At 45.2% G+C, this 16,501-nt stretch overlaps 1 protein-coding gene across 2 annotated transcripts in view; it reads right to left on the bottom strand.

The window, feature by feature from the left end:
* Positions 1-16,501, bottom strand: part of DIP2B (disco interacting protein 2 homolog B) — a 131,086-nt gene that overhangs the window by 24,271 nt on the left and 90,314 nt on the right. For both annotated transcript variants that reach the window (XM_075121577.1, XM_075121578.1), the window contains exons 11-25: positions 15,744-15,867; positions 14,849-14,958; positions 13,185-13,287; positions 11,816-11,880; positions 11,373-11,466; positions 10,701-10,820; positions 8,332-8,446; positions 7,065-7,204; positions 6,239-6,375; positions 5,517-5,597; positions 4,653-4,780; positions 3,725-3,839; positions 2,050-2,251; positions 1,009-1,118; positions 784-864 (exon numbers count right to left, since the gene is read on the bottom strand). In XM_075121577.1, the coding sequence (XP_074977678.1) occupies positions 784-864; positions 1,009-1,118; positions 2,050-2,251; positions 3,725-3,839; positions 4,653-4,780; positions 5,517-5,597; positions 6,239-6,375; positions 7,065-7,204; positions 8,332-8,446; positions 10,701-10,820; positions 11,373-11,466; positions 11,816-11,880; positions 13,185-13,287; positions 14,849-14,958; positions 15,744-15,867 (1,725 nt within the window). The remainder of the gene's footprint in view (positions 1-783; positions 865-1,008; positions 1,119-2,049; positions 2,252-3,724; positions 3,840-4,652; positions 4,781-5,516; positions 5,598-6,238; positions 6,376-7,064; positions 7,205-8,331; positions 8,447-10,700; positions 10,821-11,372; positions 11,467-11,815; positions 11,881-13,184; positions 13,288-14,848; positions 14,959-15,743; positions 15,868-16,501) is intronic.

The raw sequence follows: 16,501 nt of genomic DNA, 5'->3' as shown, positions 1-16,501 counted from the left end.
AAAGTGCAGCAATTGTTAAAGAATGAGCAGTATCTTCTAACATCTTCAGGTGAAAAAGGCTTCCAGTTTTGAAGAGTTAAACTTTAAAATTAACCCAAAGCCTTAGGTTGCATGTTAAGGTTTTATACACTTCACCTTGGAGACCTCAACTCTCTCACACACTCTCACACACACACACACACACACAGAGTGTGTGCGCGCACGCGCACTGGGAATTATGTGAAGGAGCATGAGCCAGGAAAGTTTATTGAAACATCCTTCTGATTGTAGAGCTTCTTGTCCCACTTCAGGCAGCAGACTCAAATCCCTGCCCCTTACACAGGGGCAGAAAAGGGAGAGATTTCTGCAGCATATATGCAGGGAGGAGGAAGCGGGGAGAAGAAGAGATCAAGAATTTGGCATGGCTCCTGAATGATCCTCTGAAAAAAGTTCTTTAAAACATAGGCGGAGCAGCACCTTGACTCTGGTCATTTAATGATGGCACATTTGATGCTAAACAACACGAAGAGATGATGCTGTGAAGTTAATGAAAACTTTCCACATCAATGTCATGTTACCTCTGTAGTTACAGTGGCCATGACGACATTTCCATCCTGATGGCCAAGATGCAGCCCCTCACCTGAGACCCAACCTAGCCTTAGACTGTGGCAAGCTCCAGTTACGGCTGTAGAGGTCCCAAGACTGAATGTAGGACACCAAAGTGTGGATCATAGCCTCTGCCAAACCAGAGGCACGATAAACTGAGCCCAACAAAAGAACAAAACAAAACATGCTAATCCGTACCTTGGCGTTTAGCAGAAGGAAGAGCATGTGATCAGGGGTTGCTTGAGCTCTCCATTGTAACACCTCCGTCAGGAACTGGTGCTGCAACGAGAGGCAGTAGTGAGTGTCAGCACAAGTGTGCCGAAGAGGACAATTTCACATCACTCCTCCATGTTTTATTCAACTGGGGCGTGAAATGCTTTCCCACATGCTGGCCACAATAACCATCTGGCTGTAGGGATTTACCTTTCTAACCAAATCGTTGTCTTCTATTTGTCCAAGGTCCCTCCCAGCAGCCTGAGCAATGCGCTTCCCAGCAACCAGGTTCCCCACCATCACAGAGGCAGGGCCAACACCTGTTGGCAAAGAATAGCCGCACAGCCTTGTCAAAGGATGGAAACATTCAGAAACACTGGATATATTTTACAGTCTGCCGGGTGCAGTGCAGGCTAATGGTTAAAGCAGGGAAAAGACGTCAGAGCTCCCAGCTCTGGCAATGACTCAATGCATGACCTTGGGCAAGTCACTTCACCCTGGGACAGACTCATTTTCTCCTGCCTGAGAATTGGAGCTAACAAAACTACCGCCACCCCACAGGTTTCCCCCATGGGGAGATGCCAAGTGACTTCATTATGGGGTCAAACTGCTGGGGGAAGGAGGAATGCAGAAACTGGAAACATCCTAGTGAGTCACGTGCATTTTAGACGATAATAAGGCTGCATAATTGGGGTTAAAATGAAAGGGCATGGGCTACCTTGCTTTAGGTGACCCTGTGAGACAGGCTAAGTACTGCACCAACAGCCCAGAATTACAGCATATAACCTGACCTACAAGGAGGTGATGCTAGCCTTAGCCTCCTGTAAAGCATGTGGTGTGCACTCAAGTGGAATGAGGATGAGTGAGCAGAGTGGAAGGCTGCCCCCCAAGACCAGGCTCCTCGAGAAGCATGGCAGCCACAAGGGTGGTTGAAGAGAACCCTGGAAGTGCAGAAGGGATTTCTTGCTGGGCTACCAGTCTCTACTTCAGAGGCCTCCTGCTCATCAGGGTAGTGAGCCTTACCTAGGATGGGGTTTGAAATGAGTTTCTGACAAACTGATACCCTACCAGGCCTGCCATTGGTGCAAGAGTCTCACTGCAAACCCCAGCAGCTAACACACATCTTAGCAAGGGGAACACAAGTGAAGCCATTAGCCTAATTTTCTAGGCCTGAGGCAAAAAGGTTCTGAGTTTACCCCTTGCATTCAAGCACTTGCCAGCATTCGCCAGGAGAGAAACACTCTGAGTTACCTGGTTGTTTCTGCCTGGGTTTTGGCAAGTTGGTCACACATGTGTGCGGGCACATGAGGATGTTACACGGGTGCAGCGAGCCCTCCAAAAAGTGCTGTTTGGTTTGAGAGATATGGATCCCTCCGAGAGGAGTTTTTGGCAAAGTGTTGGCTGGTACCAGAGCAAGACAATATACGCCCACTTGGTGAATGCTGTCAATTGCCTAGAGACAGAAAAGAAGAAGTTGCTCAACTGGGCAGAAGCTAGTATTATTGGGTGTCCTGACAAATTCCAGGAGCTTTTCCTGTATTTGTAAATTCATTAGCTGCAGTGACCATCACTTTGTTCTGTATTTGTACAGTGCTTGGCACAAATGGGTTCTGGGCCATGACTGGGAATCCTAGCAACTACTGCAATACATACAAACAACATCTTGTTTGTAAAAAACAAAATCAGAACATAAAACGTCACTCACTTATGCGCCATAAGCAAATGCCAGCAAAGGCAGTACACAGCTGTTCAGAGCAGCAGTGTTGACTGCTTGCTTGATTTACCAAGTACCTGTAAAATGGATGTTTGAAAGAAGTCTTCTTGCTGCCCCTCAGAGCTTTAAAGACAAATTCCTGGCTACCTGGAGGGAGTCGCTGCCCTCTGCCTTCAGCAACACACCTTGAATACATTACCTGGAGGGCAAGTACTATAGCTGTAGTGTAAATAGCCCATGGAGAGAGTGGCAGAATGGAGCAGGCAACAGGCTAATCTCTGGGTGCCTTCCCTGGTTCCAAAACCAACAAGGCAGGAGGAGCACACTACCCCAGCCAGACTATAAACATGGGCACTGTGGAATACTAGGAAATGAGTAAGAGCCTGTTAGTGTCTCCTCCTTTACAATCCATCCCAACCACACCACCAACTTTTGGTCATGAATGACTCAAAACTCAATCTGTCGAAAGCTGGTGACTCATCTGTTTCTAGTGAGTTTAGGGTTTATTTTGCAGACTCTTCAGCCCTGGAATTAACTATCAGCCTCTGCCTCTCGCCAGTATTCACACATTTTAACATATTACTCAGATCAGTGTATGTTCTCCCATCAGTGAATATAGCTAACATCCTGTAATTACTCTCTCACAAGCAAAAACTCCAAAACCAGGATTTGCCACTCATCCTGCATACACCATTTTCTTAAGAGCCAACTGTTTTGGATGTTTTACCTATTTTCAGTTATCAAATGGTTCCCAACACCTTACCGCTGCAAATGCTTCTCAGCTGATAACAAGTGCATCTTTAAAGAAGAATTGTTCTTAGAGCACCAGCATGATGTATGGGGCTAGGAGCCAGAGACCCCCGAGTTCTAATCCAGGTTCTGCTTTGGGGCACTGAGAAGGCAGTTTCACTTTTCTGTGCCTTGCCTGTGTAACAAAGGTAATGCTGATCTACCTCATTAAGGATTGCATTAGTTTGAGCCTCTGCTGCCTTTCCAGGACCTCCAAGACACACGGTCAGTACAGCCAATGCACATTACACACCCAACTTGCCATCTTCTGCCAAGGGGAATCATGAGGATGGCCAGAAAGTGGCATCGGTCTGAGGCACGCTAATGTCATCTGAGTTGTCCACGTGCTGAAGGGGGGTGGGGGAAGGGAGGAGGTGTGCACACACAAGCCCAAATCTCTCACCCAGGTAGCTGGGCTCTTACCTGCAGCACTCGGCTCATCCACTGAAAACTGTCCTCTTCAGAAGCATCTGGCCGCTGCTCTGCCACCACCACGATCCTCTCATCGTAAAATACAGAGACTGAAAACACAGCAATCCTGAGGGAAAGAATGTGGATCGGTAAGAATTACCATCCCACTTCCCTGGGAACACTGAAGTCCTGGAGATCCAAGGAAAGAGACTGACTCTATGCACTAGCTAGGGAACAACTTCAAAGCTCCAGGGGCAGGGGAGAAAGGAGACGGTGAAGTTGAAACCACAGCAACAGGGAAGGTAAAGATCATATTGGCCAGGTAAGTGAGTACTCCCACTCCGCAGAGAAGCTTCCTACATGCACACCAGCGCTCTATTCTCCGGCTCCAGCCATCATGTTCCCATTCCAGCCTCTGCTAAATGTTAAACATGCCAGGATAGAGAAGGGTAAAATTTTCCAAAGCACTTAAGTGAACTAGCAGCCTAACTCCCACTGGCCGTCACTGGGATGTGACATCCTTTTGAAAACTATCCACAGCAAATATTAAATAAAATCCAAGATCTCTGGGAAAGAGATACAAACCAACTGGTTGCAGGCCATGAGCCAACCACTAACTATTGGGGATCTGGAGGAAACATTCCCTAGGGGCTGTTATCCCAGAACTCCCCACTACAGGGTTTCTTGCACCTCCCTCTGAAGTAGCTTGTGCTGAAACATTGTCATAGAAAGGATACTGAATTAGACAGACCCCAGGCCTGATCCAATGTTGCCACTGCCATGGAAACTGAACAGTCAAGGAAACATTTTCTATGACTGAGGTCAAAAAAGTAACCCAGTTAAGAAAAAACAGGCAGCACAGAACATAACCACCCTGTCATGTTTTATTAAGAGACACAGACAAAGCCTGAAAAAAGAGCTGGGTTTCATTACCACTAACCTTCCTCTGTAGACTGTCTTTATTGATTCAACTGCTAATCCGGTTGCAACAATGTCATCAGCATTGTGTCTGCGCCCACTAACTGTCAGCAAGCCATCCATTTTTCCAACCACAAACACCAAGCTACCCTGAAAGGTAAAGGACACAGATACTCAGATGCCTTTGCTAGTTCATGCATCTTTAGTGATTGCTTTTGTGCACTGTTAGCTCAAACGCATTTGTTATAAATAGATTTAACAGCACTTTCTTTTTAGACTGGCTTCTATGAAAGAGAATTTGGATAAAATCATCTACATTATTCTAAAACTGCACAAGTGTGAATCAATTATAGAGCCCAAACATTATAGCACTTTTGTGCTAGAATTGGGAAACTAAGTTTTGTCTGGTTTAGCTTATGAAGAACTATGGGCTGATTACTATCTTGCAAGATAGTAATACTATTGTTGCAAGATGACAACATATTACATTTTGAAATATTTTTTATAAACAGACAATCATGTCACAGGTATTTACAATATATTTTGAAATTCCCTCTTGAATAGTGTGGGCGTGGCCAAAATCGGAGCCATGAAGTTGAGTGATACAACTATGGGATTGTGAAAAACTTGAAAAAACTTTGCCTGCTCCGGCTCAGTAAAGCTCAGTGGTTTGGCACACAATGCTTACAATGAGGTTGTATTAGGGTAATATATTGGAAAAACAAGTTACTACTGGGGCAAGCAATCTCAGGCACCTGCCCCAACAGTCACAGCAAGTTAACAGTTTGCTTTGGTCACCAACTGCTTTTCTTTTTGGCATTTCAAGCCATTAGTTTTAACATCAAGATAAAACCATCAATCCAAGCACAAAAGCTATATGACGTACAGGTCCAACAAACCCCAGCAAGCCTGAGCGGACGAATGGCAGGTCGCCCACTGGAGAACCAGCCGAGTTGACAGGAATAACCTGAAACAGAAGACAGGCTACTGAGGGAGTTGATTCTCTCATCCTGGGATATACACCCCCCCTCCCACATCAGTGTGCTGCAGCAAGAGTCACACTAGATGCAAATGAATTTTGAGAAATAAATCCTCTCCTGCTACTGGGTTTTCCTCTGGAAAGTCTCAAATGACCAGCATGGTGTCCCCCGGAGTGAACTTCACTTACTGAATCCTACCTCTGACATTAACTGGGATAGAAAAATCACTATGCTGCCAGAAGCCCAGATAAAACACCGATTTCTCTCTGACATGCAGATGAGGACTCTATTTGCAAACTATCTAATACCATGAACTGGAGTAGAGCAAACAGTGGATGTCTGATGCTCCCATTTTTGCAGGAAGCTAGTACATTTATCTGCAGTAGAAGCTCTTACTGTTGTCATTGTTGCTGCATGGTGGGAAATCTTAGCAAAAAAGGAGTGCAGGTGATTTCTAATTGTAACAAGCCTTCTAGGGAAAGTTTTCCCATATATACAGCCCAAATATTAACACTATTAGTTGTTATAGAAATCAAAAGCCTCCGCAGGAAAATCAATTCCACAGTGAAGGCAGTAGGAGAAAGCCAGCGACACAAGAGAAGGCAAAAATCTACCATATGATACAGACCTCAAACGTGTTCTTTGTCACCCCGGCCAGCCCATAATACATCATCCCTCCTGTTTTGGAGCTGACACAGATTTCACCAATCTCATCTGTTTTACAGAGCTGAGGAGATCCATCAGGTTTCACAATGCACATCATTCCTAGAGCAAAGCACACTCTGTTACACAACTTAGCACGCAGTGCTCAGGGGCCTTTTTTTTTAAAACCACCTGACACATTTAAGTGTGAAGAATGGTTAACTTTTTATTAAGTAGTGGCAAGCAGGAAAAAGTTGTGAATCCTGGAGCTGAACATGCATGGACATTTCATCAGGGTAGTGCTCCTTAAATTAAAGGCTTCACTCCAACCTGTGTGCCACGTGGATCAGCTTCAAAGTTTGCATTGCCATAGAGCATAACACAAAGGAATATGCTACTGAATTTGCCTGAGCCCCGGGCAATAACTTACTTTTAAAGATCAGGACTTCCATGCAAGCATCTTACAATATTTTACAAACACTAGACCCTCCAACCCCCTGCGAAGGAGCGAAGTATTCTGTCCATTTCACAGATGGGTAAGATGAAGTGAGGAAAAACTAAGCAGCTGTCCCAGCAACTCACAAGTCAGCAGAGGCAACAACAGAAACCAAGGCTGAGATTTTCAGAGCTGTCTTGGGGATCTCAATGCTCAGTTGCCGTTTGTTTTAAATGAGCATTGCATGTCCAGAACCCATTAGGTGGTTTGAAAGTCTCAGCCCCAGAGGTTCACTCTCAGCCCCAGCTCCAACTGCTACATCCATGCCATCTGCCAAAGGGTGTTTATGGAAATACAAGGCCCTGCGCATGCTCACCTCCCGGCATCACATGGCCAACATCCTGTACCGTGAGAGCAGAGTTTTTGTCTTCAGTGTTTACACGAATGACACCATAACTTAGCCCATTCATGGACAGGATGGCTCTTCCGGGCAAGGGTGCCCCAGGGACACCAGGCCTTGAAGGAAACAAACCGACATGCTGAAACATCAGTAAACACATGACATCATTAAGCCTTGACAGGGAACACATACACACAGTGACATAAGGATGCTTTTCTGGGTTCTTCTGTGTATCATTTTGCGACATATACTGAAATCCCATTTCACAACTGAATTAATTTGGGGAAGAGTAAGGGATACCAGCTGAGAGAGCCATGCTGATAAGGGAGTTGGAAAAGCTTAGTCCTAGGCCAGTACAAGCACTGCAAAAACCAGCCAAAAGCCCTGTGGAGCAGCTCTTCCATCTGGCCTTCAGGGTAATCTATTGCAGGGGCCACCTCCTAGGCTGGCTGATTCTTGCTTTGTTTACTGCAGGAAGGGGCAATGGACAGGAACAGAGTATGAGAATGATTTCTTTCCCCAAAACAACGTATAACGCTATCGCAGAGAAGCGCAGCCCCACACCAGCAACTGCTGGCAAAAGTGAGAAAATAAATGCCTGCTTCTCCCAGGAGCTACTCTGCTACTGGCTTTTAACTACTAGACAAAGAAGAGCAAAGACTCATAGCTTTGAGAGAAAATTCTTCAAGGCCCTGATTCAAGCAAGCACTATAGTTCGTGTATCACTATGAGCATGTAAGAAGCCCCACTGGATGCATGTGAACAAACATTAGCTGGGATCACCTATTATAGCACAATTCACAACACAAGGAAACACACTGCTATTATTTAAAGGGACACTGGCAGGTCTTATATGACCCAAATATTTAGGCTGAATAAAGTAAAAGCTAGGACCAAAAGAAACATTTCCATGACTTGTCTTTTTTTTTTTTTTTTTAATTTATTCCAGTGGGAATAGTTAAACAAAAACAAAAAAAACCCTCAAACATTCCTCCAGCTCAAGCCCTGCAAGGGCCTGAAAGTGAAACTAAAAACTGTCAACAAATGGAAACAGACTATTCCTTATTTCCTGCCCTCAGCTGAAAATGCAAAGAGTAAACAAACAGTAAAAAGTTCAAATTTATCTCAGTTTCAGTAGTCTCAGGAATTACTTATAATATAGGAAAGGAAATTATTTAAACATATTTTTAACATGTCCCTTGAATATGGACATAGGTTAGCAGGATGCAATGCACCGCAGTACCTCCGTATTGCTACAGTCATGGCTTCTGGAGATGTGGCACATGGACAAATTGCCTCAGGTTTCAGCCCATGGCTCTGAAACAAGCTCAGGAAAGCATCGCATGAGGAAACAGACCCTAGAAGGTAAGACAACATTTTAAACAGTTTTTGAAATTGAAAAAAAAAATTATGCTTAGAAATTACCTGGAAGTAAGTAGTACATTTTTATTTAGGGATCTTGTGAATTGCAATCTCATTTCTAACTAAGGGCACATTTTTCAAAAGTAACTTAGGCACTAAGGAGCCTAAGTGAGTCACTGAAAGTCAATGGAACTTGGGGTTCTAAGTCATTAAAGTAGAATATTTAAAAGGCCTAAGTAGACTTCAGTCACCTATAACAGTAATAAGACACCAGTACGTCTTTCTCAGAGCAGCCACTATTTCATTATAAAGTTGTACTGTATTTCTGTAATCCTGGACATCCCTAAAAAAGTTTTTTTGGGGAAGTATTGTACAAAAGATTATGTACAAGACAACAAATACTACTATTCGGGAAAGCCTCAGAATGGAGGCTGTGATTTAAGGGGCTCAACTGCTGCATGGGTAAAAAAAAGACGGCAACTTTCCATCTACATTCTTTCAAACAACTTCCAGGTTTGCTTTTTTGAAAGCTAATGCATTTATGCACCTAACCCTACCGTAAGGGGATCAGTTTTGGTACAGAACTGACCAAATCAGAAAGATACTTCATACTTCAAACTAACGCCTTGCTGGCTAAGGCCCAAACAATCTTCCTCCCAGCCTGTTCCAGAGTTAGTACATATAGAGATACTCAGGGATGACAAACATCTTCCCCGTCTCCCCCATACTAACGCACGTCCACTGGCTCCATTTCCTTCCACCACACAAATCCAAAACAGTCCTAATTGTATTCATAGAATCATAGAATCATAGAATATAAGGGTTGGAAGGGACCCCAGAAGGTCATCTAGTCCAACCCCCTGCTCAAAGCAGGACCAATTCCCAGTATTCAAATCTCACTCCTCCAGTCAGTGCCATCTGGACAGACATTCATTAAGCCCCATAATCACCAGCATGCCATGAAGATCTGTTGCTCATTTCTTTCAACACCATTTAAAAAACCCAAATCCCCTGTGTGCAATTTAGAACCACTCACACCCCATTGCCAGCTAATGTGCCTATTCCTGTTCTCTTGCCCACTAGACAAATCACTGCACTAACCTTTTAATCTTTTTCTGCCAGAATACTCTATATTACATACCAGAGCATCCAGCTGTCCCTGCTGCCTGGCCAAGTCCTCTGTTCCTATCACCTCTTGCAATACCATCCTTAAGATTCACACTTGAAGGGACACCAACAACACAACACAAATCACCCTTCTGTCTGAACACCTTTCATCTATAGTTACTGTAACTGAAAGTTTAGGGGAAAGGATTCCCTGTATACATTCCCAGTTTGTGTATTTGAGAGACACAGTTGGTAAGATTTTGAGGGCTCTTGACATCATGAATTGCACTGTTTGCCCTGTAGCGTCAGGCAGTTTCCCTTGTTTGCGTGGGTCTTGGAGAGAAGCATTTTAAAAATAGGAAAAAGTGACTGTACAAGCCTAGAAGTGGCAGGGGAACTCTGGGTTGGGTGTGGAACCTGAAATCCTTTACCCTTGTGCTTGGGGCACTGAGGCCTGCCTTATTGGACTGTCAGACAGCTGCCTCAGTTTACTCCTGATAGAAGCCAGTACACGGAAGCGTGAGTGGCGGGTAAAATAGGCCAGAGAAGGCCTTGCCTTCCCTGGCGCTGCCGCCGACCTGCTGCTGGATACCTGGGCCACGGTGGCCCCAGCCCTTCCCCGTGACCCCCACCGCCTCCTGCACTCCATACACCCTTGTCCCTGCTGCTTGCCATGTCCCTCCTCCTCAGGTGTTGGGTCCAGTGGCTTGGCGGGGCCTTCAGAGGCAGGAGGAGCTGGTGCTAGGGGCCGGCAGATTCAGTCCTGCCCGGCGCTGGGAGAGGCTGGTGGCTCAGCCCTTCCTGGCTCTGGGAGAGGCTGGCAGCTCGGCCCGACTCTGGCAGGTGGGGGAGCCGGTGGCTCGCCAGTGCTTGGGGAGGTTGGCGGCTCGGCCCAATGTGGCTGGGGCGGGCGGGTGGGGTTCCTCCAGTCTCGGGGCCCCCCGGGTCAGGGCTTCTACTTTTACAGGGTGGGAGGGGGGTTTCGGGGCTCCGGTGTTTGGGGGTGGGGCCCTGGGCAGAAGGGGTGGGGCCAGCGGGCTTGCCTCCCCAAAACAGGGGTTCACCTGCCGCCCATGCATGGAAGTGACTGAAAACATGATCAGAGGAACCTCTCTCATGGCAGCCATGTGAGGGAATACTCACAGGGATTAGCACCGTCAGTTACAATCAGCATCCGCAGAGAACTCAGGCTGACATCTCTTTGGTCCCGATGAGCCATCATGGCCCAGTGCAAGTCTCGACACTTCACTAAAGCCACCTTCGCTGCAAACGAAGGGAGCAAATGAAGTTAGTACAAATAAAACCATTTGCTGAATGCTTTTTTCAGTGAAGCTGCAGGGGCCTAACACCAGTATCCTCCCATTAGGGCAAGTATCTTCAGCTCACAGACGCAAATCCTTTTGCCCATTTGAAGGTTAAGTAACAGAGGTTGCAGGGATGGAATTCTCCTCTGATACGGGAGGTGAAGGTAGGGCACCCACACTACCAGGTCAAAACTGCTACTACATACTAGGCAGAGTGACTGTGGCCCTCCATGTGTTTCAGCTAGGGCTTGGGGTTAGCGGCCCCTGCATGTTGATGCCATTCCCCTGGCCTACCAGCACCATCTTGCAACATACAAACCTGTGGATTCCGCATCAAGCTCTCTGTGGCCTGCCCTATGCACACATCGAAGAGAATCCAGGGTTTTGGGCCACTTGGTAGGATTCTGACTAGCAATCAGGCAGGCTCCCAAGCTTTAAATAGAAGTGCAGTGCCCCACAAATGTTCGTCTGGAAAGCCACATGCTAGAATCTTAAGGAATGCCATTGTTACCTTTGTGGGTATGAACTCTCTGCACCCAGGAGAGTGGGCAGGTTTTCATCACAGAGTAGGGCACGCTGAGGGTGTGCAGCTTGTTCATTACATTCTGGAAAGCAGAGAGATTTGTGGGAAAGGGCCAACAAAATATATCCGATATAAATCAGAGATGGGAGTCCCCTTTTCCCTCCCCAATGCCTGGTAAAGCTTGTGCACTTCCTGCAGTTAATATTTCAAAGCCTCATTTGAATGAACAGAGTATGATGACTAGGCAGAAGACATTATTGCTCCTGCCTGCAGATCTGCACTGACTCCAAAGGAAGTGCGTAAAGCTGGATCTGAGCGCGGACTAAGCCCAACTCTCCTCCTCAAACACTACTTCACATTGTAATCAGGAAGGGCAGTAAAATACCCAGAACAACCATCCTGCCAGTTTTCTCCCTGAAGCACCAGCTCACCGTTAACATGCCATGCCAGAGCCCTGCATCCTTCTTGAAATCCAGAACATTCACTATGGTTTCACCTGGAAGAGGAAAGTTGTGATGTAAGAAATTTGGCAGATAACTGGGAAGATGCGGCTGTATTACTGATATTGGAACTTGCCCCTTTCCCAATGCAAAGTCAAGTTAGCTCCCTGAGGCAGCTCCTGCTGGGCTCCCAAACCAGCAGGCTAAGTGGCTCCCTTCAGGCAGATGCCAGGAACTTTGAAGCTGCGGAGGACACAACTCTTGTTTTTTCACCTTGGCATTTTCTTTACAAACATTTAAAGATCACTGTTTCCCTTAAGCTTGGCAAACTCAAAGTGCCAATTATTTCTTAAGCGTTTCATACAGTACTTAGACACCATGCAAACACCTCTCCATGGCAGCACATACTGGCGGCATTATGCAAACAGCAAGCGTTTAGCCTAGTCCGTTTGTCCTCTTATGCATTATTAAATAGATTCCAAGCTCCTTGTTATGGATAATACAAAACAGGTACACACAGGTGCATACACAGAGCACAGTAAAAAGAATGATAAGACACAGAAGACCTACATAAAACAAAATATGAATTTAAGGGAAGGAACACCTTACAGACAGCTGCAAGAATATAACGTCTGGCATCTCTAGGCTTTTATACCACATTCATCACTGTAATATTGGAGTGTCCTAGCCTCCTTATACATGAGGTGTTGAGTGGAAAGAGGTTATAGAGCCATCATTCAAATGCCTTGGAAGACTGACCCTTAGGAGCAGTGGAAATGAATGGAATGGCTCCCAAAAGGAATACAGTTGCATGTCAAACAGAAATGATGACATACAACTCATTAAAGGAGCTCTGAGATCATGACTGGTAATTTCTGTTCTCCATAACTGGATTTAACTTGTAAAGCTCAAACTAGTTTGGGACCTGGTTATCTGAGAGGCCACGGTGCGTGTGCATTGCCAGCATGGAGGTGAGAAGAGGCATTCCAGCAGGAGCTCCTTCAATGCAAGTGAAAGAGAGCTAGTGGCATGATGTTCTTTGAAAAAGGATCCTCAAGTTTGGAGCTTGTGCAATTTTGCTCCTCCCATCCCCCAGTTCACCAAGGCATGGATCTGTAAACCTCCATGCACACTGCAAAGCCCACCTTTTGTCCCTTTCTGTTAAACCTGTTGGGCAGGGCGTGGGCTGAGGTGGAGATAATTATGGGTTGACCTTTGTCTATGTTTAAGCTAAGATTTTTAATTTCTGAGATAGTTTAAACTTTTAAAATCCATCTGACTGAGCACTGGAAAGAATGATCTTGCAGCGAGCCGAGCTTTCACCCCTTCGTGCACATATCCACCATGTGACACTACTCACCTTCAGAGTAGTTGCAAGCCTGAGACAGAGCCTGACAATGAGACAGCATGGCAATACGAGACACTGTCACCCCCATCACACTGCCTTCCTTACTAGTCTTGTACTGGAAAGCAACAAACATAATAAGAACATAAGAACGGCCATACTACCTCGGTATCCTGTTTTCAGTTTCCACGGTATACATCTGATGAAGTGAGCTGTAGCTCACGAAAGCTCATGCTCAAATAAATTGGTTAGTCTCTAAGGTGCCACAAGTACTCCTTTTCTTTTTGCGAATACAGACTAACACGGCTGTTCCTCTGAAACCTGTTTTCTGACAGTGGCCAATGCCAGGTGCCTCAGAGGGAATGAACAGAACAGGTACTTACCAAGTGATCCATCCCGTCACCCATTCCCCAGCTTCTGGCAAACAGAGGCTAGGGACACCATCCCTACCCATCCTGGCTAATAGCCATTGATGGACCTCTCCTCCATGAATTTATCTAGTTCTTTTTGAACGCTGTTATAGTCTTGGCCTTCACAACATCCTCTGGCAAGGAGTTCCACAGGCTGAATGTGTGTTGTGTGGAGAAATACTTCCTTTTATTTGTTTTAAACATGCTGCCTATTAATTTCATTTGGTGACCCCTAGTTTTTGTGTTATAAGAAGAAGTAAAGACTTCCTTATTTACTTTCTCCACACCAGTCATGATTTTATAGACCTCTGTCATATCCACCCCAGTCGTCCCTTTTTCAAGCTGAAAAGTCCCATTCTTATTAATCTCTCCTCATATAGCAGCCGTTCCATATCCTGAATCATTTTTGTTGCCCTTTTCTGAACCTTTTCCAATTCCAATACACCCTTTTTGAGATGGGGTGACCACATCTGCACGCAGTATTCAAGATGTGGGCGTACCATGGATTTATATAGGGGCAATATGATATTTTCTGTCTTACTATCGATCCCTTTCTTAATGATTCCCAACATTGTTAGCTTTTTTGACTGCCGCTGCACATTGCGTGGATGTTTTCAGAGAACTATCCACGATGACTCCAAGATACAAAAGGCAAACTGAAAAAGCAGTCTGTAGGGTAGATGACACCCAAACACTGATATTATTTAGGATGCAGTAGTTCCCAGTTAGTATTACTGGGATGCACAGAGGAAGACAGGCCATACCGTGAGAAGTGAACAATCCAAAGTGTTGCCATGTGAAACAAAGGCAGAAATCTGAATGTTACCAAGTACTAACAGAATTAAACAGACCGAATGAAAATGTGATCACAGGGGAGCCCCCCCGAGCTACAGGGTGGACTGTACCAAGTCTCCCAGCACTAAGCCTTAGCTAAGATGTGCTGATACACTCCTGTGAGCAACCCTACAGTGCTGTCAGATTAAGCCACTCTCTAGTCATCCCACACACTGTATATGAATTGTTTCACTTGTCTTTGGAGCAGAGATTGTGTCTTCCTCTGCATTTTGAACAGCAAACAAATAAAGTCACAAACTGGTATATGACTAAAAACAAGCATCATGGCAAGTTGTACATGATGAAAAGTGTATTGTTTTGGCAGGAAATTGGCAAGTTTGGAACAGCTCACTTGAAAGTGCTACCATTTTGATGGCTTCTGTGCATTAAATTCAATCCAGAGAAGCTCATTTCTGACCATCATTCACTACCCACCTCAATATATGCCGGCTCAGTTCCTGCAGTTGAGATGTTGGGCTGCCAGTCCTTTGGTGACTTGGAGAGATACTTTGAGTCTGTCACAACCCATTTGAGTCTGGGCCAACCTAGAGCCGAAATCAAAGGCAACCTTAAGACCTGTATCTGCTGAAAGAATCTATATTCATCTGAAATATAGAAGTGATCATTTGCCCATATCACTTAGGGCTTGTTTTCCCAGCAGCAAAGTTAAATAAGCAAAATGCAAATTAATTTGAAGGAAATGCATAGCTTTAAAACCAAACGTGATTTGGACTTGATTGGGTTTACTTCCGACAGAACCACAAGGATCATTTGATAGAAAATGACGCGCTGTGTAATTTGCGCTGATAATTTGATGTCATTTGACAAGGGGAGCAACTATGCTTGGTTTAGGATTATCAGATGACTGCAAACATACAAATCAACCCAAGGCAGATCACTAGCTAGACAAACTCATCCCTCTTCCCATGAACCAGTACATCTAGGGCTTGCAAGCGGTGGTGGGCTCTTTCGCCCACTCACAAATTGACCCTGCAGTGTTTATAAATATAGCTCTGATGTAGCATTAAAGAGACCATGATTTTTCTCTCTCCAAACACTGCTGAACTGGTTCTAGCAGAATGTTGGTTTCTAAAGTGGCCTCATCCTAATCTACACTGCAATGCACTGGCTCTGTCAGAGACATGCATAAGTTTGTGCCTCAGTGGTGCATACAATTCATAGTCCCAAACAAGGCAACGACCCCACTGCAAACCTTGCTCACTCAACCCAGAGAAGAGCAAAACAGCACATGGCTTTTGACTTCTAACAGCTAGTTTTAGAGTTCAGCCCTGGGGTGAACAGGTCAAAACAAAAGTGTGACTGAACTAACCTTTAAACTGCACAATCTCTCCATTCTGGGTTTTTGGCAGCCCCTTCAGACAAACCTCAGTGGTGAGAGCCAAAGTGATGCCACAGCTCCCCAAGAGGAAGCCAATCTGCTGACCACCAGCATCCTGAAGGAAAAGAAAATAGCCACTGTGAGTTCCAGATGATGGGAGAGTATGAAGCCAACTTTACCCTTACCAAAAATCAAGGCACGGTAATGCTCTGGTAACTGGATCGGTAACATTATGGACCACATTGGGAAAAAACAACGTTCTGTTTCATCTGATTTGTCCCATGGACGTCTGGCAATGGTTTGAAACTCAAATGACAACCACAGTCTGGCAGTGAGGATATGGATACAGTCATATGTTAACATGCTCTAGAAAACAATATATGCATCATGAAGGCATGCTGGGTGTAATGGGGACTCTCATGCTGACAGAATTTGTTCCCTAGGGCAGGTTGAGCAGCTGTGACAGATGTATTTCTGTGAGCAAATAAAAGTCCACAGAAAAATGAGAACCTATTGTAAAAATATGGAAGATAACTTCATGTTCTGAGAGCAAGTCTGTTCCCTTCACTTAATCCTGAGGTCCAGGGATGCAAGTGGGAAGACTGGGAAAAGTTTCTGGTTCTCAAGGAAAAAAAACAGACAATGTTGCACTGGCATAACCATTAATGGCCAGAGGTGAAAGGCAGATGATTTCAGTGATGAGATGGGCCTATTCATATGGATGTCAGCATATAGCCATTGCATTCACA

This window comes from Caretta caretta, chromosome 20 (genome assembly GCF_965140235.1).
Source record: "Caretta caretta isolate rCarCar2 chromosome 20, rCarCar1.hap1, whole genome shotgun sequence".
In the NCBI taxonomy this organism is placed as follows: domain Eukaryota; kingdom Metazoa; phylum Chordata; order Testudines; family Cheloniidae; genus Caretta; species Caretta caretta.
Note: the sequence above shows the minus strand (reverse complement) of the source record. Positions and strands in the feature narration are given on the sequence as shown.